This window comes from Zeus faber (assembly GCF_960531495.2).
Source record: "Zeus faber genome assembly, chromosome: 16".
Classification (NCBI taxonomy): Eukaryota; Metazoa; Chordata; class Actinopteri; order Zeiformes; family Zeidae; genus Zeus; species Zeus faber.
Genome location: NC_137202.1, coordinates 5,238,902 through 5,261,769, shown reverse-complemented (window position 1 = coordinate 5,261,769; position 22,868 = coordinate 5,238,902). Strand labels below are relative to the sequence as shown.

The 22,868-nt window shown below is 43.2% G+C and overlaps 1 protein-coding gene across 1 annotated transcript in view; it reads left to right on the top strand.

Moving 5' to 3' along the window:
- Positions 1 to 18,980, top strand: part of LOC307242606 (calcium-activated potassium channel subunit alpha-1-like) — a 178,923-nt gene extending 159,943 nt beyond the window's left edge. Inside the window, exons 26-31 of the mRNA XM_080017121.1 lie at positions 4,043 to 4,156; positions 7,715 to 7,845; positions 12,003 to 12,197; positions 12,626 to 12,744; positions 13,638 to 13,865; positions 18,816 to 18,980. Of these exons, the coding sequence (XP_079873247.1) occupies positions 4,043 to 4,156; positions 7,715 to 7,845; positions 12,003 to 12,197; positions 12,626 to 12,744; positions 13,638 to 13,865; positions 18,816 to 18,837 (809 nt within the window). The 3' untranslated portion in view covers positions 18,838 to 18,980. The remainder of the gene's footprint in view (positions 1 to 4,042; positions 4,157 to 7,714; positions 7,846 to 12,002; positions 12,198 to 12,625; positions 12,745 to 13,637; positions 13,866 to 18,815) is intronic.
- The last annotated feature ends 3,888 nt before the right edge of the window (positions 18,981 to 22,868 follow it).

The window sequence follows — 22,868 nt, the reverse complement described above, 5'->3', positions numbered from 1 at the left end:
CTCCCATCGGGCCTCATCATCATTAGGCAGCTCGTACAAATCACCAGGCAGGCCGACTCAGCTGCTCCTCATTAGTCACAACAAAACAGCCCCGCGCGCACGCGCGTACACACACACACACACACACACACACACACACACACACACACACACACACACACACACACACACACACACACACACACACACACAAATAAACAAATTTGCAGGTGTAATTACCAGTTGTTACAACGAATTAAGTACATTTTTCATGTTTCCCTACTGTACTTATGACTTTATGACTTGACTTTATTTCTTTGGATTTACTTTGCGAGTTTTTTGATCGATTAAGTGCGATCTCATCTCATCTTATCTTACCGGAGTATATTCAGTTCTATTCAGAGACTTCAGCCGCTTTCCCCTCTACATTTCAAAGCAAATATCTGTATTTTTTACTCTTAAAACATTTCTCACACAATCACTTTACTTAAAATAAATCTGATTTTATTTTTATATTGACCTGCACTATTTTTTTTATCTATTTATATTAAGCTGTATTACATTGTGGGCTCTGTTAAGTCATTTTACTGTTAAGACTAAGAATTTTGTGTCAGGGTATTTTTTTAAATAGTCTGAGTATTTCTTCCACCACAAGTTATTCCACACAGGCTCTCACACACACACACACACACACACACACACACATGCGCCCGTTCTCATTTCATCATCAGATGAGAAGACAGAGCGTGTACCTGTAACTGTAGCTCAGCACTGTAACTTATCCTAAATTGTACACAAATCAATGGCGAGGGTCTCAGAGGCTGCGTTTTTTTTGTTTTTAGTGTACGTGGTTGAGGAGAACACCCAACACCCCCAACATATCTGGGTGAGCGATGTGTACTGGGACGCGGTATCCACCTCCGTGCGAAGGTCCAACTCGCCCCTGTTCCCTTCCACCTGCGATGGGTGGAGCTCGCTGTTATCAGCGATTGGGTCTTGTGTCGCCTGCCGGATCTCTGTGATTAATATTTCACTCTAGAACGGCGAATATCTAACCGCGCCCCTCAGTCAGATCCCAGGCCCCCGCACACGCCTCGCCAGGGAGGTACCGCTTTGGGGAATCCTGCCTCCCGGCCGCCACTGCCGCTCACATGTCGTCTGCGGAATTGGAGACGGGAAGGTGCAAATGAATAAGTAAACACGTGGCTTCCTGGGGGAGGGTGTAGTCAGCCGCAGAGCCGCGCCGTGCCCGGGGGGCTACACGGATCGCGAGGGCGCGGAACCCGGATCCCAGCTCCCTTACGTTGTAGTGAAATAGATCCGGCTCCTTGCTGGTCTCAGAGATCCTGGAGCCGACCGGGAGATGGGGGCCGCTAGGGAAGGCCGCGCTGCCCTGTTCTTATGTAGTTTTTTTATTTAAAGTCAAAGGAAACAAAGTCAAAGGGGAATCACTAATGCCAATTTAACTTACACTACTAATAGTATTCAGCTATGATTTTAGCATCAGAGGTCAATATGATATACTCAATAGTCGCTGTTCTCCAACAATCGGCGAAAGACAATCTTGGCACTATACAAATATTTTATTATAATTATTATTATTAGTAGTAGCAGTAGTAGTAGTAGTAGTAGTAGTATTGTTATTTTTTTATTACTATGAACAATTATTACTAATTGTTATTTTTATTGTCTTTATTATTATAAATAATCATCATAATAATAATGATGATAAAAATAATGATAATAAAAATAGAGTCCCTTCAAACTCTGAAATAAAAATAAAATGTTGCTTGTGCTCTGTAACTTTATATCCCTGCAGATGACCAGTAGCCAACATCAACAACATATAAAGCTTATAATTTGTATGAATGTTATAATTGTACGAAAGAAGAGCTATCCCTAACCGTAAATAGTTTTGAAAAACCTCAACTTTTGAATGAGAATCAAAGCAAGGGATTTTTTTATGTTTTAATTATATCACAAAATTAGTGGCTTAAGATTTAGGGTAGCCAGAATATATTTTATGCGGACGACCTAAAATAGCCGCCGACAGTAAAATGGTCCCGGTGATCCAATCCAGTGGTGGTTCTCTGCAGTTAACTTTCTTGTTAACCACAAATTCCTGCGTCACAGTCCCCACTGATGTTCCTGTTAACGTTCACCATGAGCCGAGGTCTTTTCTGCCCTGGTTTCCAACGAGTTATTTTGTTATTTTCCAGTTCACGCACACCGCTGCTGCACATTCACCACCACAAGTGTGTGGGTTAAAGGACACGGCATCTTATTTCCATACCAAAAGACATGGATTTTAGAGGCGGCAACTAAAACTCGCTGTCACCCTCCGGAAAGGGTGCAACACTATTCTTTATGGACAATCGACAAAGTCGTTCTTGCACTTACCAGACTCCGGCTTCGTGTTTTTTTTTCCCTCAACACTGTCAAACTTCGACGCTCCTGGTTTTTTTTCTGGTAATTGGCGTAACAGATGATCAGCGCTTCGGTTCAGTGTGCACTGAACTCTTCTGTTGCAGAGGGCGAAGAGCTCCCTTTGGTGTTGTAAGCGGCTCCTTGAGTTTCTGCGACAGAAAAAAACAAGCAAACTGCATGACAACACGCGTGCGCGCGCGCACACGCACACACACACACACACGCACACACACACACACACACACACACACACACACACACACACACACACACACACACACACACACACACACACACACATAGAAATTGCAATCCTTTTAAAACTTTGTGACCTGAATATATTCCCTGCATTATGTTTTTTGTCTGTGTCGGGAGTACAAACTGGCATTTTGCTGTCGTCAGCACTAAATGATGGATGTCAAAACACAGTTGATACATTATGCATATAGCATTACAGATTTAAGGTGTTTACTTGTCACTTTGAGGAAATGCAAAAATGTGAAGTCATGTGAATTCATACCCCTGTCACTTGCACTTGTGTTTCACGGTTCCGAAACCGAGCTATTTCCGATAAAAGGTTTTTCAGGATCCACTTCCAACAATTTTATGGGAACAAAATGAACAACATACAAAATTTATATCTGCCCGTTGATGGAAGCCTTTGAATGCTAAATATGTCTCAGCTGACCCCTGAAAGCACAATATCCATATTGCAATTTTAGGCTTACACACACACACACACACACACACACACACACACACACACACACACACACACACACACACACACACACACACACACACACACACACACACACACACACACACACACCTTGGGTTTTTCTTTTCTGTCAATCAGCAGTTTTTAAATGACACAGAAAGCGCACATCAATAACTTACTGCTGCGTAAGATCACATGCACTATGTATAATGGCACTGACGCTGGTTCCAGGATACTCTCTGCAGGCAGATACCTCTATTTACCCAGCGGCTCTCACTAAAAATGTGCCGAACAAACCCAAATTGGTAGACGTGGCAGCTGTGTCACAATTATAACATGATCACCCGATTGCAATTATATGGGAGTCTTTACATCAGTTTGGCTGAGGTGTGTTCAATGTCAGTGAATGTCTCTTCTTCATCAGACGGATGCTTATACGATGATAGTAATATAACAACAACATTTTCCGACAGACAACTCTTAGATTTCCTTTCAAATGATCTTTATTTGTTTTGCATCGTTTGAGGTTGGGCGTCTGGGCTCCGCTGCTCATCACTCCCGGCGAGGTGCACGGCAAACCGAGACACTTAGTGAGCTAGAAATAAAGGAGTGATGAGCTCCAATCCCCAACGTTGCATAAAAGAGTAGAACCCCACAGGTGGATGCAGGGGAGGTGGAGGGAGCACACGCAGCAAAGCAGGCGGAGAAGGAGGTGCCTGCCGGAAATAGGCCGGCCAAATAAGGGCGTGGAAGTATGTGGCGCCGTTGAGTTGTCTGACAGAACCAGCTCCGCGAGCTACGCCTCCTTTAATTGTGTCAGTTTGTGACAACTGAAATGTGATGATGGCCACAGCCCAAGCGGCACCTCATTACAGCAGCTGCCGGTGCCAAAGTCCGTTTCCTGTGGTTTCTCAGGTTTCACGCCTCCTGGAATGGACCGGTCATCTCCAGACAGCAGTCCAGTACATGGCCTGGTGCGACAGGCTTCCGTCACCACCGGAGCCAACATCCCCATCATCACAGAACTTGGTAAATCTGCTTCCAGCAACAATCCTCAGACGCTGCATGCCTTTCAAAATAACCCCCCAAAAAACACTCATCGTCCATTACGGACACATATTCCAGCATTCAGGCAGTATTCCAATGTCATGCTGCTTCCAAAACTTCCAACGCCTTCACATTGTATAGACACCAGAATGTTTGGTGTGGAATTTTTGGGCATATTCATGGTCCATATCGGTGGCTATTTTTACTGGAGCATGAGGCTGTCTACTTCCTGGCATTCTCGAGTGATTTGTGTTCCGATCAAGGACCATCAATTTTATACGCATTAGGCCACAGACCCCTTAGAATAAGATTTTGTTTCGATACAGTTTTCATTGTTAGATGTGATTTACAGCACTGTCTATAATGGTGCTGACGTCTTGGAAACAAATAACTAATATTGACGTTTAACTATTAATCATTTTTCCGGAGCCCCCTGGAGCACCTTGAAGAACCCCGGAACCCACGTTGAGAACCACTGGTTCATAGACAGTATCTTCGCTTTTAGGACATGCTCGTCAAGACATTTCCAGGAGTAAACGTCCGATCTCCCGCAATTTGCTCGCTAATGCACAAGACGCTCTCCCACGGCGGAAGAGGGCGAGCGGAACAAGGGAGTGTTAGGAAGCGGAAAGGTAAAGGAGAGAAAAACTGCAGAGGTTGCAGAATGGGCCCATTTATTAATAACAATGGCGGCGGCTGTGGTCCCGGTGGCGTGGGGGACTCATGAAACTTTCAGATCTCAGAGGACCCTAAAGCATCAGAGACCGGCTACTCTATCTCCCCTGACCCAATTAGGGGGCAGCGGAGCGTGAGGCCGGCGCAGAGTGGGCCAGCGAGGGAGCAGGAACATTAGGCGTTACCTACAGCCATTAGATCGCTGACCGCATATATAATCATCAAAACTAGACGCTGCGCATCTCCAGGTCTGAAATCCAATGCCAAGAAGCTCTGCTGCGATTTCGTTTTTTTTTTTTTTTTTTTTCCCAAACCTCATGGCCCAATACAATTTCACGACGAGGATCACCGAAAGCGTGAGCGCCTCTCCCCGCCGACTCCCAAGGAGAGAGACCGGGCGATCATAATGAGTAGCTGCTTATCTCGCGTCTTGGCGGAACCGTACACTGAAATTACGTTGTCAGTGTTTTCAGTTCGCAGCGCCAGGGCCAGATTAGAGTCGAGTCTAAATCAAAAAGGGGGGGAAAAAAAAAAGATGAAAGAATGATTCAGTTGCTTAATCCATTCAGTTGCGTGGCGCGTAAAGTGCACATGTTTATGGATGGGGCCCTGTTTATCCCTCTCACTGTCTCGCCGTGAAATATTTTATTGTTGCTTTAGTGGTGATGCAACTACAGCGCTCTGTAATCTGCGCTTAAAAAAAATTAAAAATAGATATTTTCCCCGAGTTTGCCGCCCAGTGGCCCCCCCCGGACGGTGTAAATACCTTGTTCCTCTCGATCTGTTTCAATAACCACGCCATTTCTCTTGCCCCCTCCCTTCCCTCTTCTACACCTGCCCCGCCCTGCCCCACCCGCGGGGCCCTTAGCTAAACCTGGCAAACTGCTGCCACTGGTCTCATTGAGTCAGGAAATAACCAACGTACAAATGATAACGGAGCTGGGTAAGCGGAGCCCCCCGTCCTGTCTCTGCCGCCCCCCATCAGCTTGTCTTGGTTTCCTCCGGCTGCAGCCGGGGCCTCCGCTGCTCCCATGGCTTCACTTTGAAACACCCCTTGTTGTTGTTTTTGTTTTTTTGGGGGCGTTGAAATTGACGTTTCGTCCCCTTTTCGGTGGTTCTGTTGTCTTTTTTTTTATTTTTTTACAAGTGTGTTTTCAGAGCATCTCTCTCTCTCTCTCTCTCTCTCTCTCTCTCTCTCTCTCTCTCTCTCTCAGACCTTTTGATCATGCTTGCTCTGTCCTTGTGGCTGTTTTCATAGACCTCCCCCGCCCCCCCAGTCTTCACCCTTCCGCCCCCCCTCCGCCACCCCCCCCTCCCCTCCATTCTTGTCTCCTGCGCTCTCCACCTCCCCGCCCTCTGGTTCGCTCCTTTCGGCCCCAGACCCCCTGTTTGCATCAGCCTCCTTGTCTCTTTGACTGACGTTTCTGTTTCACAGTGCAAGAGGAAGCCCGGGAAGAAATCTAATTTTAGGAGGGAAAAAAAGCCCAAAACCCACCAAACAAACAGAAAAAAAAGAAACCCTTCAAGATCAAAAATCTCTTTTTAGCTGTTTATTTTTTTTATTCATTTCCAACTTTTTCCGACGCAGATATGGGTGGAGTCAAACAAGGACTTTTTGTTATTCTGCAGGAAGTGAATCATGTTCTAAAGCCAAGTGGCAGTCACGACGGAGAACGTGTCGTTTTTAATTCCATCATTTTGTGCTTCACATCAGAGGCAAAAATATACAATTTGGTCCGAGTTTGACAAATTTTTTTAAATTCTGCTGTGACGTCGATGAACGCAATTCGGTTTTGTTGTTAATATATTTATTTATTATCTTTTTATATATATATATATATATATATATATATATATATATATATATATATATATATATATATATATATATATATAAATAATCTTGATGTGGAAAAATATGTTTGTTACCTGGTTTATTTTGACTTTCAGGGAAGAGGTAAATATTTGAGATGCATCAGAAGGTGATGATGTGGTCGACACATTTATCAAGGAAACTTGATGCATGTCACATAGGTGCATGACACTCATATTACAGGAGCCATTGTTGAGGTCCCACTGGTTTCACCCTTCCAAAATATATATATATATATATATATATTTTCTTATAATAATATGATATCATATAATTATTTTGCTCTTCGCCCTGCCAACTTATTATTTCTGGGTTGGGTTACAATATATCTGGAAGTTGACGGATGAGAGGGGGCTTTTACAATGGCTACCCACATGCACAATTTTTTCCATAATATTTGTTTGAACATTATGATTATTATTTTATATTTTTTTTATTGTTTGAATGTATCAAATGCCCATTGTATGTCATTTACAACCAATCAAAGATTCAATCGGGATATTTCTATTAGGATTTTTTCTTGAGATTAATAAATGTTATCCTAATTTTATACTATTTATATATACTTACATTAACAGAAATATTAAAATATGCAAATAGAGGTAAATATTTGTGATTGTATAATGTGCTATTATTTCGTCCTTATACACGGAACATTTCACTTTCTTTGGGATGAAATAAGAACACAAAATGTCGAAAGACACCGTTTCTAGCAGCCCTTTTGTAAATGAAGTCACGAATCAGACGCTACAAAAAATAATACTTACCACATAGAGCATCAATATTTTAGCAGCGTTTTTCTCAAACACACACACTGAAAACCAAGATACCTGAGACTCGTAGGTTTGTTTCCATCTGAACCCCTTTCAGAGCAACTTTTCCAATAATAAATAAGAATAAACAAAATAACGCTGCGTTTCTACGCTCTCAGGTGTGTTGGTGTTTGTCTCGTACCTTTTTTCATGGCACCTGTCTGTAACTCCACCCCCCAGTGAATGACTCAAACGTTCAGTTCTTGGACCAAGATGATGATGACGACCCCGACACGGAGCTGTACCTCACTCAGCCGTTCGCCTGCGGCACAGCCTTCGCTGTCAGCGTACTTGACTCCCTCATGAGCGCCGTGAGTTCAGTTCACTCAGACAGACACACACACACACACACACACACACACACACACACACACACACACACACACACACACACAAGCCTAAACCCCAGTCATTTTATTTCATTTTTTCTCCAGAATGGGTTTCGGATTTTTTTTCATTGTCTGATTCTTCTTATTCTTCTTATTCTTCTTATTGTTATTGTTATTGTCATTGTTATTGTTGTTGTTGTTGTTGTTGTTGTTGTTGTTCTTCTTCTTCTTCTTCTTCTTCTTCTTCTTCTTCTTCTTCTTCTTCTTCTTCTTCTTCTTCTTCTTCTTCTTCTTCTTCTTCTTCTTCTTCTTATTATTATTATTATTATTATTATTATTATTATTATTATTAATAATAATATTCTTCTTCTCCTTCTTCTTCTTCTTCTTCTTCTTCTTCTTCTTCTTCTTCTTATTATTATAATTATTAGGTGAAGGGGCAGGAGCCCTTTTTCTTTTGTTAATGAAAAACTGACGTCAGTAGTCTATGGATCTCATGGATCTGCTGCACTCACAGACAAGATGAATAAAATGTGCATTCGGGGCAAGTTTGATCCTGATTGGTCCATTATTGTGGAATAACTTTTTAATCATCGGCGAAAGGCGTGCGCATGCGCAATTGACAGCGCGCACAGCTCACGTGATAGCAATGCAGTCTAGTGATTGGTCAACAATCGGGACCTCACCAAGATGGCGGCACGTGGAGATGTAACTGACGTCAGACCTTTATGGGTGTCGTGGATCTGACAAACCCTCAGACAATCTGAATAAGATGTGTATTTGGCGCAGTTCCAACATGGCGTCGTTCGAGTTTAGTCCAGATCGGTTTAGTGTTGTGGATGGAATTTGTGATCAACATTCGTTGCATGCGCAAGTGCACAGATCACGTTACAGATATAGTCGCGATTGGAATTTAACTAAAGGAATATAAGATGCAAACTCTTAACCATATGAGGTTGCAAACTATTACTTAATAAACTTAATTAATTAATTATTAGTACATTTATTATGTTTGAATAAAATCAAGTTATTAAGTATTACCAGGAGATTTAAAAAAGTGCAGCATATTAAAAATCATAAATATATTCGCTTCTGAGGACATCTGAAAATTGCAGTGTCACAGCAGCTCACATCAAAGGACAGACAAAATAATAATAAAGTAATGGAATAAATATATAAAAAAGAAAATGGCAATATATGTGAAAACAGAAAAACAGATGAAAATAATGATACCATAAAAATATACTAATATGTATAACTAATGAAATAAACAATGCACTTGCAGTGAACCACAGAAGAATTTAAGCCAAAAATGTTGACAACAAACCAATAGAAATCGAACACCTGTGTATCAACACATTCACGTTCTTGAAGTTGTGCAAGTTGTGCATGATGAATATAGCTGTGTGATAGGCATGTTTTGTAATGCTGCCATGTTGGGGTTGCATGGTAAAGTTGCTGAGACGCTACCAAGATGGTAGATAATCTTTACCCCAAACAAAGACAGGCTTCATCATTACAGTCACCTTTCTATCCATCTGGAAATAAAACATAATTAGTTTGGGCAAGTTCTTTGAGGAATGTGAGAGTTACATAAAACCCACAGTGATGACATAAAAAAATGCAAAAATTGAAAAACAGTATTTGCACATTGGATTCCTGCTTTGTCGCTGAAGCATTTCAAAACTTAGGAAACAGGCACTTTGAAGCCGTTTTACGAATATTTACTCTTTTACCGAAGAACGACTTGAGACATCTACCTCTGCCTTTGATTTTTCAGTCTGGGTGCATTTACATAATGCTAGTTAAGGGAAAGGGAAAAGGTTTTTTTGGGGAGTTTTTTATACTGCAACTTGGATTAGATGCAGGAGTCCCGCCTTTCTGGTAGGCAGAGGTTGTTAAATGAAATGCCACATTGATCAGACATCCTCGACAGCCCCCCTGACATCAAAAGAGAAGTTCCTGCCACCACTCCTCATCTTAAGTGTCATGAATTCGACTTTCAAGGGCCTTATTAGATCTTTTAACAAGGTAAGCACTCAGATTTGGCTTAATGGCAGATATGATACAAGGAAGGGCCATAACAGGCCAAAGAAACACTTTCATCTCCCGACAATGTCAGGATGAGGTAAAGGATGAGCAAAGGGAAAATTATTCTCCGCCACACTTATTCGCCCCCTCCACCTCCACTTCCATCCACCTCCTCTCCGGTGGCTGCGCTCCTCTCCGGCGCTGTGACGGCTTTATTCCAGCGGCGCTCTCGCTGAGTGAGAGGTTAGAGCTGAGCTGAGTGAGGAGTTAGAGCCCAGGCGTCAGCTGTAGTCTGGCACTGGTCAGAGGTGAGGCCTGCTAATGGACAGTGCTCATCCATCATGAGGCACCGCAGGCCTGTCAGGGGCCGGTGGGGAGGGGGCTCTCTGGCTGGCCCGCTGGCCCACTGAGTGACGCCGCCTGTCTCCGCTAGCAGGAAGAAAAAAAAAAGCCGGTCCTGATGGGCTCTGGGGGGAAACAAGAAGGGAGCCCGACAGTGCCGCCAAGTCACTGTTTCAAAAAGGCATCGGCGTTTAGACTGTGTAGCACACTGGTCTGCAGGGTTGTGTTGTTTGTGGAAACATGTACAGTGATAAGCAATAAGCGCACAACAATTAATAAAATAAAGCACTGTGTTGCAATTGATTTCATTGAAATGTGTCATTATCAACAATGTCGTTAACCGGAACATTGACACTACAGGGTTACAGTACCAGCGCCTCAGGCAACCAGATTTGGGCCATTGTTAACCATCTTGTGTGGTCTGGTTGCCCCATTGTCAGCGACGGTTATGACGGTCCCTAAACACATGGCACAAAGACGCGTATCCATAGAGATGGTTGTCATTCCTCTTGTTGCGTGTAATTCCCCGCAATCCTGATGAATGTAAGGTTGAAGCTCATTGCCAATGTTCCCACAATTGAACATATAGCTTAATTATTTTTATAATATTATTTTTTGTTCAGTTATTGAAGTATGAATGTCGGAATATACACACCGATCAGCCACAACATTAAAACCACCCTCCTAATACTGTGTAGCTCCCCCTCGTGTGGCCAAAACAGCTCTGACCCATGGAGGCATGGACTCCACAAGACCTCTGAAGGTGTCCTGTGGTATCTGGCACCAAGACGTTAGCAGCAGATCCAAGTCCTGGAAGTTGTGAGGTGGGGCCCCCATGGATCGAGCTTGTTGCTCCAGAAAATCCCACAGATGCTCGATCAGATTGAGATCTGGGAAATTTGGAGGCCAAGTCAACACCTTGAACTCTTTGTCATGTTCCTCAAACTGTTCCTGAACAATGTTTGCAGTGTGGCAGGAAGCATTATCCTGTTGAAAGAGGCCACTGCCATCAGGGAATACTGTTGTCATGAAGAGGTGTACTTGGTCTGCAACAACGTTTAGGAAGGTGCTACGAGTCAAAGTAACATCCACATGAACGCCAGGACCCAAGGTTTCCCAGCAGAACATTGCCCAGAGCATCACACTGCCTCTGTTGGCTTGACTTCTTCCCATAATGCTTCCTGGTGCTGTCTCTTCCCCAGGTAAACAACACACACGCACCTGGCCACCCACATGATGTAGAAGAAAACATGATTCATCAGACCAGGCCACCTTCTTCCATTGCTCCATGGTCCAGTTGTGACGCTCACGTCCCCATTGTAGGTGCTTTCAGCGGTGGACAGGGGTCAGCATGGACACTGACCGGTCTGTGGCTACACAGCCCCATACACAGCAAGCTGTGATGCACTGTGTGTGTTCTGAACCTTTCTAACATTAACTTTATCAGTAATTTGTGCTTCAGTAGCTCTTCTCTGGGGTCTGACCAGACGGGCTTGACAGGTGCCATTGGAACGAGATGATCAACCTCATTCACCTCACCTGTCAGCGGTTTTAATGTTGTGGCTGATCAGTGTATATCTAAGTGACCCAAGAAGACCCCAAACTTTCCGTATTCCAGTACAGTACATTAGAGGAAGCCCTCTGTCACTGCAGTGCAGCCCCCCACCCCCCATGTCTGAACCAGACAGGGGAAGTGTCCAGATAACCTTGTGCCACCGCGCTGCTTGTGCCTCTGCTGACGTATACACATTGTCTTATCTCCCCAGACGTACTTCAATGATAATATCCTCACACTGATCCGGACGCTGGTCACAGGCGGGGCCACCCCCGAGCTTGAGGCTCTCCTGGCTGAGGAGAACGCTCTGAGAGGAGGCTACAGCACACCCCAGACGCTGGCTAACAGAGACAGGTGTCGTGTCGCGCAGCTCGCCCTCTACGACGGGCCCTTTGCCGACTTGGGGGTAAGTGGATGTTTAAATAGAGATGACACGTTTTGGCACCACCCGGCAGCGCACATCCAGCCGCCTCCGCTGCTATCGGCCCTTAATCCAATGTGAAAAACAGGGAATCACGCGAAGCGGCCCGCGGTGGGCGGAGAGGGGACCGTGGAGCCGTGGAGCCGCAGACAATGGCGACTTTGGAGAAAATTCCCAGAGTTTTGTCTGGGATTCGTCACAAGCTGGGTTTTGGGATAGGGGTTAAGTTGTTTCTGCTGGCTCCACGATGAGATTAAGTATTATGGACTGAAAGGAAGGAGTGCAATGTGTTCCTATGGGATGGATTAGAGATACTTTGTTTCTGTACAGTTCACTGTTTCTGCCCTCGTATGTAATTTATACCCTGCATGATAGTCTCAGTTGTAGACAATCTGCTGTTTCTGTTTTCTCAGGATGGCGGTTGCTACGGAGATCTGTTCTGTAAGGCACTGAAGACGTACAACATGCTGTGCTTCGGGATCTACAGATTAAGGGACGCTCATCTCACCATCCCGAGCCCGTGCACAAAGCGGTACGACGTCACATAATAAAAAAAAAAATTATAATACTCAAATCGGAAGGTGCTGAAAATCCCGTCCTGCTAGACTGTTTACTTGAGTCCTCCTCATCACAAGGATGAGGAGGATTACTTGATTACGATTATGAAATTTGTTACTTTTTACAATTTTTTTTGTAAATAAACGTAGACAAAAAACAATGGAGATTTCAACAATAGATTTCTGAGATTCGTAACCAAACTGACTTCTGCAAGTTTTTTCTTTGAGTCTTTGCAGATGGATGTTCAAATACTTTGTAACAGGTATTGACATTGAAAATAGTGACGTGCAATACATCAGAAGTCCAGTAAAAGTAAATTAAAAAGTACTGAATTTTAGTTCTACACTTATAAAGAATGAAGTTGTTGTAGTACTGTAGTAGTTGTCAATAGTTAATTTCACCTAAAATAAAAACCAATAAAAGAAAAAAAAAACAATCATGATGCAATGAAGGAATAAATAAATTAAAATCAATATAAATAAATGAAAAAACAAACCAAAGGAATGTTGTAGGTTCGTACAACGACTTGGTGAAATGCAGGTAGCGGTGAAAAGGCCCAAGTGCGGAACAGTCAGAACAGGCAATGTGGTTTCTCCAGAGCGCTCCCGCACGTTCCCTGCTGTGGCTGTCATTGCTGTAAGACAAGACAGACATATAACAACCTTCCTGGCTGCTGTGATATGGCCAGTCAGCCATCTGGGCACCGCTGGCACCGAGGCTGACTTCCCCTCGCCTTCCTCACATGTATATACATAGATATGCAGTATACTGTATATACCGTATAAGGAACAGTTGCTCCATCAGCTACAGACCCACAGTCCCTTTGAGTTTTTTTTGCCGCCTAACATCCCCCTCCCCGCTTGCCAGGTACGTGATCACCAACCCGCCGTACGACTTTGAACTGGTGCCCACGGACCTGATCTTCTGCCTGATGCAGTTCGACCACAACGCCGGCCAGTCCCGTGCCAGCCTGTCCCACTCCTCCCACTCCTCCCATTCTTCCAGCAAAAAGAGCTCCTCCGTCCACTCCATCCCCAACCCCAGCAGCCGGCAAAACCGCAGCAGCAAGACCCGGGAAGCGCGCGACAAACAGAAGTAAGTGTGAGCGGGAGCAGGAGCCGAAGGGTTAAGAATACCTGGAGAGGGCATGCGTAGTCAGGTCGTGTTTACCTCTAGTGTGTGTGTGTGTGTGTGTGTGTGTGTGCGTGCGTGCGTGCGTGCGTGCGTGCGTGCGTGCGTGCGTGCGTGCGTGCGTGCGTGCGTGCGTGCGTGTGTGTGATGTTGATGTCCATGTGTCTGCATAGAGCGGTGGTTCTCAAGCTTTTTTTGTCGGGCCCCCCATCATAATAGCATCCTCTTTCTATTAGTTATAATGTGTAGTATTTCAAGATGTTGGCACGTATTACATTAAACACTGTTGAATAATGGGAACAAACGGTCAGTTTAAACATTTTATTGAAATGCGATGCTCATGAAAAAAACACTTTTTTTCCATTCACATTTCTAACATTTGTTTCTGTGGGAATGTGAACACACAACAACTGTTCACTGTAGATTGTTAATCAGCTATTAAGACATATGCAGAAATAAATGTCAAGCACCTGCGTGTGTGTCATTAATAATCCCCTTGATTTTAAATGTTTAAAATAGTATTAATTACGGTTTCTCACACAGGTAATAATTATAATCCACTTGTTCTCTGGTCCCTATAAAATCAAATGCTAATTGACACAAGAGTCACAGAAAACAAACGCACAGTCTCAAAACTGCCTCTGGAACTCGCAGCAAAACAAACTGACTCGTGTCAAAATCTCACAAAGAGACGGTAACCAAGTTCCAATGGTTAAACACGTTTACTAATCAAACGGAGCAGAGTTGTTAACAAAAAAAAAAAGCCTCGGACTTATAGTGCACGCCAGAAACATGCTGTTAATCGTCCCCCGGGAACACGTTTAAGTACATTTTCACTCCGTTTTGATTTTGCCACACAGTTTGAGAACCACTGGCATAGAGTGTGTTGACCTGTATTGGAGCCTGCCATGTGTCGTGTGCGTTATTTTGTGTGATTTGTTGTCATGTTTGTCAAGTTTTCTCCTTAATCATCTGCATGTGTTTCTCATTCTGACATCACAGCCACCATTACCCGCCATTACAGACTATGTGCAGTCACGGTGTAGAAAGGTACAGTTGTTAAAGGAAAACTCGATCCCCGGGAGTCAAGTTGTTAAAGGAAAACTCGATCCCTGGGAGTCAACCGACTTGATTGGCATTGGGGTTTATTAAATTCATCCACTGTTTAGAGAGCTGCGTTACAGTACGTGGTGCAGTGGGGCAATCACGACCACATTCTTTGGCAAATGCATTTGCCCCTGAATAGCTCCCGAGGCAAGGCTACAGTTAATGAATACCGTAGTATCCTTTAAGTGCCCAACCTTCCTCAGATATTGAATTTGATTTAAAGTATGTGAAATGACTAAGTTAAAGGTGTACCCAGTGGCGTGGGTCTCCACCGTCCACGAAGAGTTAATCAAAGTAACGTTAGCTGAAGTGAAATAGTTTGCCCAGAAGGATGGCAGAACCATCTGTTGTCACTTGTAGGGCAGTCGTGATCAATTACATTTAAGTTGACGGTTGTCTTACATAATACTGTAATTTGCGATCAAGTGATGATACGATCATTTTGACAGCTATAGTTAGTGACTATCACCACAATACACACATGTGACATCTGTTGTTTCCGTCCCACTATTCAGGTGTTTTCTGTTAGAGATATCCACGTAGTTGATATTTGAATATTCCAGTACTTATGATCAAGTATTCTGTGATCATAGATGTAATTTGCTGTGATTCAATTAATTGCAATATTTAAAGCCCTGTTAAGCTATTGATACCTTTCCTACCGACCATCCCTCCATTAGCTGTGTTGGTACCGTGTTATTCACAGTGTACGTCCTGCTTTAGTGCATGTCCATGTTAATGGTGCTCTACGACAGGCCTACTTCCTGTTTTGTTTATGCATACATATCAAATACGATTTTAATTTGGTGATACGTACATGCTATTTGCTTACTTATAATAAATAAATTAAAAAAATTGAATTAAATTTTATTTGGAATACTGAAAGGATAGGTTCAGTTTTTCAACCCAGGCCTTATTACAACATTGGATAGATAAAATCTATCTATCTATCTATCTATCTATCTATCTATCCATCTATCCATCTATCCATCTATCCATCTATCTATCTATCCATCTATCCATCTATCCATCTATCCATCTATCCATCTATCCATCTATCCATCTATCCATCTATCCATCTATCCATCTATCCATCTATCCATCTATCCATCTATCCATCTATCTATCTATCTATCTATCCATCTATCCATCTATCTATCTATCTATCTATCTATCTATCAATCATTGGTTTCCATCACTTGTAACTGTCCCTTGCTGAACGCTTTACCGTTGAGAACTTACCACCTTGTTGCAACGTGTCACTGTGCTTCAATACAATCCAACAGGACAAATGTTTAAGCTTTGTTACATTTTAGACCTCCTTTTTAAGGGTTTAATTGACTTAATGACTTCCACAAATCAGCTGTTTTGGCTATATCTGCGCTAAACTATGAGACGAGAAACAAGAAAATTCTCCGCTTCGTACTGGCAACCCACTAGAACCAACATTATGCTTTGGATGTACAGTATTGCAGCAATTGTTGAAATCAAATGTGATATTACTGTTCAATACATCTTTAGAAAATACATTAAGACACGTGTCACTATAATGCAAGTTTTTCCTTTTTCAAAAAAAGAGATTTAACATGATTTTTTAAAGGCTTAAAGCCTGTTTGCCCCATTGCCCCAAGCACAGTAAGAAGCTGCAGCAGAGTGGTAAGTTTCTCAATTGCAAAGCATTCAGCAAGGTTGTGCTCTGAACAATCATAAATGATGGGAACCCACATTTAATTATGCCTGGGTTGAAAAATAATAAAAACCTAGCCTTTAAATACCACAAAATATCAACATTATTTTAAAATAGTGCGTATTATAAAAGCATGCAGATTTGTTACAATTGTCCTTCTTTCTATGATTGTTAAATGGCATAGTAACAACCCAAAAACTATTTTCATGATGTAGTCCATAAGCTGTGTAATTAACATTGTCACATCACATTTAATGGCAACGATGTAAATAGGTGTATGTCAGTTGTGTATTTGTCTTGTAGACTGTAAAAAACGACGTACTTACAGTAGATTACTTACCTTTCTTTCTGAAGTGCAACAAGGATGAATAGAATGGGCCAAGGTATGCAAGTTAACGATTCTGCATGACTTAGCAACCCTTACGTGGGGTTTCTGATCATAACTGTGTCCTTTTTTGTAGGAGATTGTTATGACAGGAGGAGTTTACTTTTCTTTCTTTTTGTTTCATTTGATTTTTTTCGTTTCGTTAAGATACGACGTAAGCCATGCCTCTGTTCTTCATTTATTTATTTATTTTTATTTTTTTTGCTTTCACCCGGAAAGCAAAACGTGTGCCGCTGCTGTCCCTCCCGCCCCTTCTTTGCCATGTTCAGGATCCATCTCCTCCGTTGCATGACATCCAAACCTTAACCCCACTTCTGCCTCGATGATTGTGTTCACCTGACGACATTAAGTACCGCTTACCCCTGGACGGATCCCTTTTTACAACCATTTCTTCCATTCTTTATTTTCACTCTACATTTTGAGATGGTTTGCATTGTGTGAGAGATCTGTGTGTTTGCACATGTTTCTTACTATGTGCTCTCGGGTGACTGTGGGAGACACAGCAACTGATGTCTTATTTCTGCTCTCAGGGTTAAGTAGCCTGTAACTGCATTGGCATCAGCAAAAAACCTCAGTGTAGCAACATCTTTGCCATCATCCAAAACCATACACACCGGAGGCAGTTACAGATCCCGACTCTCATGTGGGTCAGGCTGTTTAAAGTGCACTCCGACGCAGCTAAACTGCGCAGCACTCACAGAACTCCGAGAGAATCTGCCCAACCCCTCGCCATCGGTCACACCACGAAAGTAGGAGGCGTGACCGATTTAAAGTAGAAATTGAAGAGGGATACGAGCCTTGTAAGTTGGAGCTTGTAACCCACAGCACCTTATACTGTATGCTGGTTTGAGGCCACATCGCTAACTCCACCGTATCAGCGTCCAGACTCGGAGAGCGATGGCAGAATCTTGCCTCACCCCGGGCACAGCTCTGACATCAAATGTCGGTCCTTTTAATACACGGCCCAGCTGCCTTGGGTGTGCTGGCACACATGATACACACAAATGAGTTTAGGCATGCACGGCTGGATATACATGGACACAAGCACACACACACACACACACACACACACACACACACACACACACACACACACACCTTATAGCAAAGTAAAGATTTGATATTCCAATTTGTCCAAAAGTCAAGGACATATAAAATGGCATTTCAGATTCATGGGAACTTCTGAGAAATAGTTTACAAACTTTATACATCTGAAATATGTCTTTTTCTGCTTGCAATGGCCAAAGATAATGCTCCCAATCGATCAATCAATCAATCAATTAATCAATATTTGTTACTCTCAATCAACCTATAACTAATATCTAAGTTGTCTTAAATGACTATACCGGTGTCAAATTGAGTTTAACCCCGTTTCCTAGTCAGCACACTCCCCTGACCATTTTCCTAAAAAACTCAATATAACACCAGCTTGGTCCTTTAAGATTCCTTCACCAACAATCATTGAGCAATGATTAGTGTAAACAAATTGTATTTTTATTTTTATTTTAAGAGATTTGTTTTACTTACTTACTTACTATACCTTGCCAAAAAATACCCCATGTGCTAACTTTTCAATTTAGTTCAACCTCATTATGTTTTGATGCCGATTATAAAAGATGCAACGCTACGCCCTTACTTAAAGCGAGCCAGTGTTTTGTTCTAAAAACCTCACATTAAACCTTTAACGCTAACTCCGGGTCTCTCTTTGTTGCCTTTGTCGCCTTGTCTTCCCCAGAAAAGAAATGGTTTACAGATGAACCAGAAAATGCCTACCCGCGGAACATTCAGATCAAGCCCATGAGCACTCACATGGCCAACCAGGTCAACCAATACAAATCCACTAGTAGTCTGATTCCACCAATCAGAGAAGTTGAAGACGAATGCTGAAGTCCCCGACACCCCCCCCGACCCCACCCCGCGATGAATCAAGAAATCTGGAGGCCCTTTTTCGAAAAAGCGATTGCGAGAGATGTACCGGGTGAAGGAGCGATGTTGTGATGATGGAAATGGTTGCAACGGTCACATTTCTCCTCACCCATTCTCCTGATCGAGGGGCGAACAGCAACACAACTGGAGGAGACCTTCTTTGTGTATACCTTTAAAGTTACTTCCATGCTCTCGGACATCGTTTAATTTATTAGTGTATTCATATAGAGATGTACATAATGACAATCAAGTAAGGATTGTACAGCCCCCCCCACCCCCCCAGCACTTTTTGGAATTATTTTAAGAGTTGAGTTGAAAAAAAAAAAAGGTACTTCCTGTAATTCTTTGCAATAGTTCACCTCTTGGTGTGACCGGACTCCGTGGCTGAAGCGCTGCTTGGAGGATGAAGGTCGCAGCGATGAGTTGACCGTAACATCACCCAAAGATCGCCACCACGCCCCCCCCCCCCCAGAATGTGTGCCCTCCAAGCACCTGGGTTCATCACAGCTCACGTCTTCTGTTCGCTTCTGTTCTATTTGCACTAAGACTGATTGAGTTGACGCGGAACTTCAACGGAGTCTCCAAGAATACATCCGAGAGCGTGTGGAGCGGAGGGGGGGGCAGGGCCGCCGCCGCCGGCCGCCGCACGGGGTGTGTCACGTCACCACAAAGCACCCGCTGAGTGGGCGCATACCAGCTCCGGCCGAGCGGCGTCATGTCGATCACGCGGTCCGAGGCTCGCGAAAGGGCCCGGTGCGGTCCGAAGGGGGAACGCCCACGCGTCACCCGCATCACAACAGCTGCCAGCAACTCCTCTGCGTTTGGAGCTCCCGCCGCGTTGGACACATGAACTGAACGCACGAGAGGGGTGGGGAGCTCCCCCGTCCCATCCCTCGCGTGTGTTCAGCAATGTTTACGGTGTTACATGCCATGTGTGTGTGTGTGTGTGTGTGTGTGTGTATGTGTGTGTGTGTATGTGCGTGTGTGTGTGTGTGTGTGTGTGTGTGCGCGCGTGCGCGCGCATCACAACCGTGTGTCCCATCTGGTGTCGGGCTGATTGGCGGCATCATCTCGCACCTCCATCACCGCACGTGATGGCGTGGCTTTGAGGGAACGGCAGGCTGGATCGATGGTCTAACATTAAAGCCATGTCAGTGTAATCACATTGGAGAGGGGCTCGGTCTCCGAACTAAAGTAACGTAATGTGACAAAAACTCCCAACTATGATTGAGCGATGCTCCCGTGAGAAGCAGCTTTGATAATCTGCGAGAACATCTATGGAAGATATGGGGGCCATAATGAGCAGAGAGCTAAATCATGTCAATGTCTTGTATGTCTAAAAAGAAGAAGGGAAATGCCACATATTGCATAAAAGTGGGCAATAACGGGTCCTCCTTTGATCGGAGCCACTGCCTGGCACAGGGTTGGCACAGGGGCAGTGAAGAGCTTGGATGTTCTCTGTTGCCAATTCCGATGCCGTTAGCCACTCATAGCTTTCAAGCTGCTGCGTTTAGGACCTTAAAATGCGGGCCGCTCAATCATAGTTGGGTGGAACAGAAGACACGGACGAAGGACACGCCGGGAGTTTAACGCGCGTCTTTTTTTCCCGCCCCCTCGGCATGGAAGTGTGTTTCGCGCACGGCGATGCATTGCTAGATCCACACCCCACTGTGACGGTGGTGAAGGCATGAGCAGGAGGAGGGGCCTTGTACTACTGAAAACGTAAGCTTCACTACAAATGAAGATGGATTTATACGTACGGACATGATTATTTTGTATCCATAAGCATCATTTTGTACTTATTTTTATACATGGTGATCAAGTGGGAGAGAAAATGCTCAAGCGAAAAGGGAAAACTCCAATAACATCATTAATTTATCAACGACATATTCGAGCATTGTGTAAAAATATATTAATATCTTCATATTATACTAAAGTAACAGCAACATAAGCATTATTTTTTTATCCCCAATCTCTTCCGAAAAAAAAACAACTCTTGAGTTCAGATTGTGACATGGCTGTTTCTAGGTTGGAGCTCGAGTGCCGAGTCTGCTCACATGAGAACATACGGACTGAACGATTAGGGATTTCTGGTTTGGATCCGTCCTCTGCAGGTAGAGAGCAAATCAGAATATTAACAGATCCGGGTGGAGTCATGACTTCAGTGCATGGACCTAGAACTGAATGACCTTCATTAGCCATGTTTGACCTAAATTAGGTCCCTAGTGAGGAACAAGAGATTTTTGGTTTTCATGCATGCCAGTGTTAGTGTGTGTGTGTGTGTGTGTGTGTGTGTGTGTGTGTGTGTGTGTGCGTGTGCGTGTGCGTGCGTGTGCGTGTGCGTGTGTGTGTGTGTGTGTGTGTGTGTGTGTGTGCCTGCGTGCGTATGTGAACGCTACGGAACGACACATTAAAGCGACGCGGTGTTCTGCACAGCAAAAACTGTTTGAGGCGGAGATCCCATCGTCACGACATTCCAGGTCCAGAAAGCAAAAAAAATAAATGCGATTTTTCCAAATCCATGTTTGACCCGAGCCGCCAGCCAGGGCGGATCTTGTTATTAGCTTTCTGCACCTGGACGTTCCACCCCCTAATTCTGCTTTCTGGGACGGAAAGAAAATGGGAAAGGGCAACATTTTAAAAATGAGGGAGAAAAAAAAACAATGACTATAATGTTGTGATAACTATGTTGTGTAAGTTCAACCCATTATCGAGACCACATTTCTTTCTGGAACAAACTGATCTGAGCTTTAATGTCCGTCTATTGGGTGTGGTGCAACTTTACTCGAGCCTCATACACATGTGTCCTGAAGTGAACTTTTGAACTGTGATTACGTTGTTGTCACATTTTCGTAGCAAATAGGTTTATTTTGAGAAAAAAAAAAAAAAGTGAGTTAACTGTATGTATAATTGGGTTAGTTAATGGCAATACCTGCTAGTCAAAACAATGAGGAATTACTAATAATTGATTACCGCAACGGCTCATTATACCTGGAATCGACAAAGTGATTGTTTTGTTTAAAAAAAAAAAAAGACAAACGTATATTTTGAAAAAGAGAGAGAGAGAGAGAGATAGACTTCCCGTTCCAGATCTAAGGAGATAAGAGCAAAACATTTTAAAATGATTTGACAAAAGTGGAAAACGCTGGCGCACTGTAAAGGCGTGGCAGGGCGATGGCACCAATTCAGTAAGTGTTCAAAGGAGAGACATCCTTAATTCTAGTGTTATGAAACTGTTTATAATGCAGAGTTTACATTCCATTTTGTCAGCTCTTGTCATTATGTGTTCCATAATTATATCCATACATTGTAAAAAAAAATTATAATAATAACAATAATGATAATAATAAGGGGAAAAAAATCAAAACAACTTACTTGTTTACAGTGTTAGAGTACTTTTTTTTTTTTTTGTTGATACCCAGAGCTACTTTAACACAAACCCACCAGCTAGAGCAAATAAATCCACAGAATACTTCACTGGTTCACCTCATCACGCTGGATAAATGGAACACTGAGATCTGAAGCATCTCCTTCCATGTACGTGGACATGGTGCTTGGAATCCCTGATGCTTTGAGTCTTTGTATTATGCACCTCTCAATGTTTTTAGAGCCTTTTTTTTTGTTGTTGTTGTTTTTTTTTCAGTATTTAAAGTGCCATGAGAATCTCTGTTATTATTATTATTATTATTATTATTATTATTATTATTATTATTATTATTTCTTTTCTTTTTTATCATTTTTTTTTTTTTTAAGCATCTTTCAGTCATTCGGTCGCAGAGGCTCCAGAGGGTGTCTTTGGAGGTAGACAGGGCTTTGGAGTAGTGAGTGGGAGCGTCTTGCACTGACATGGAGAACATCCAAG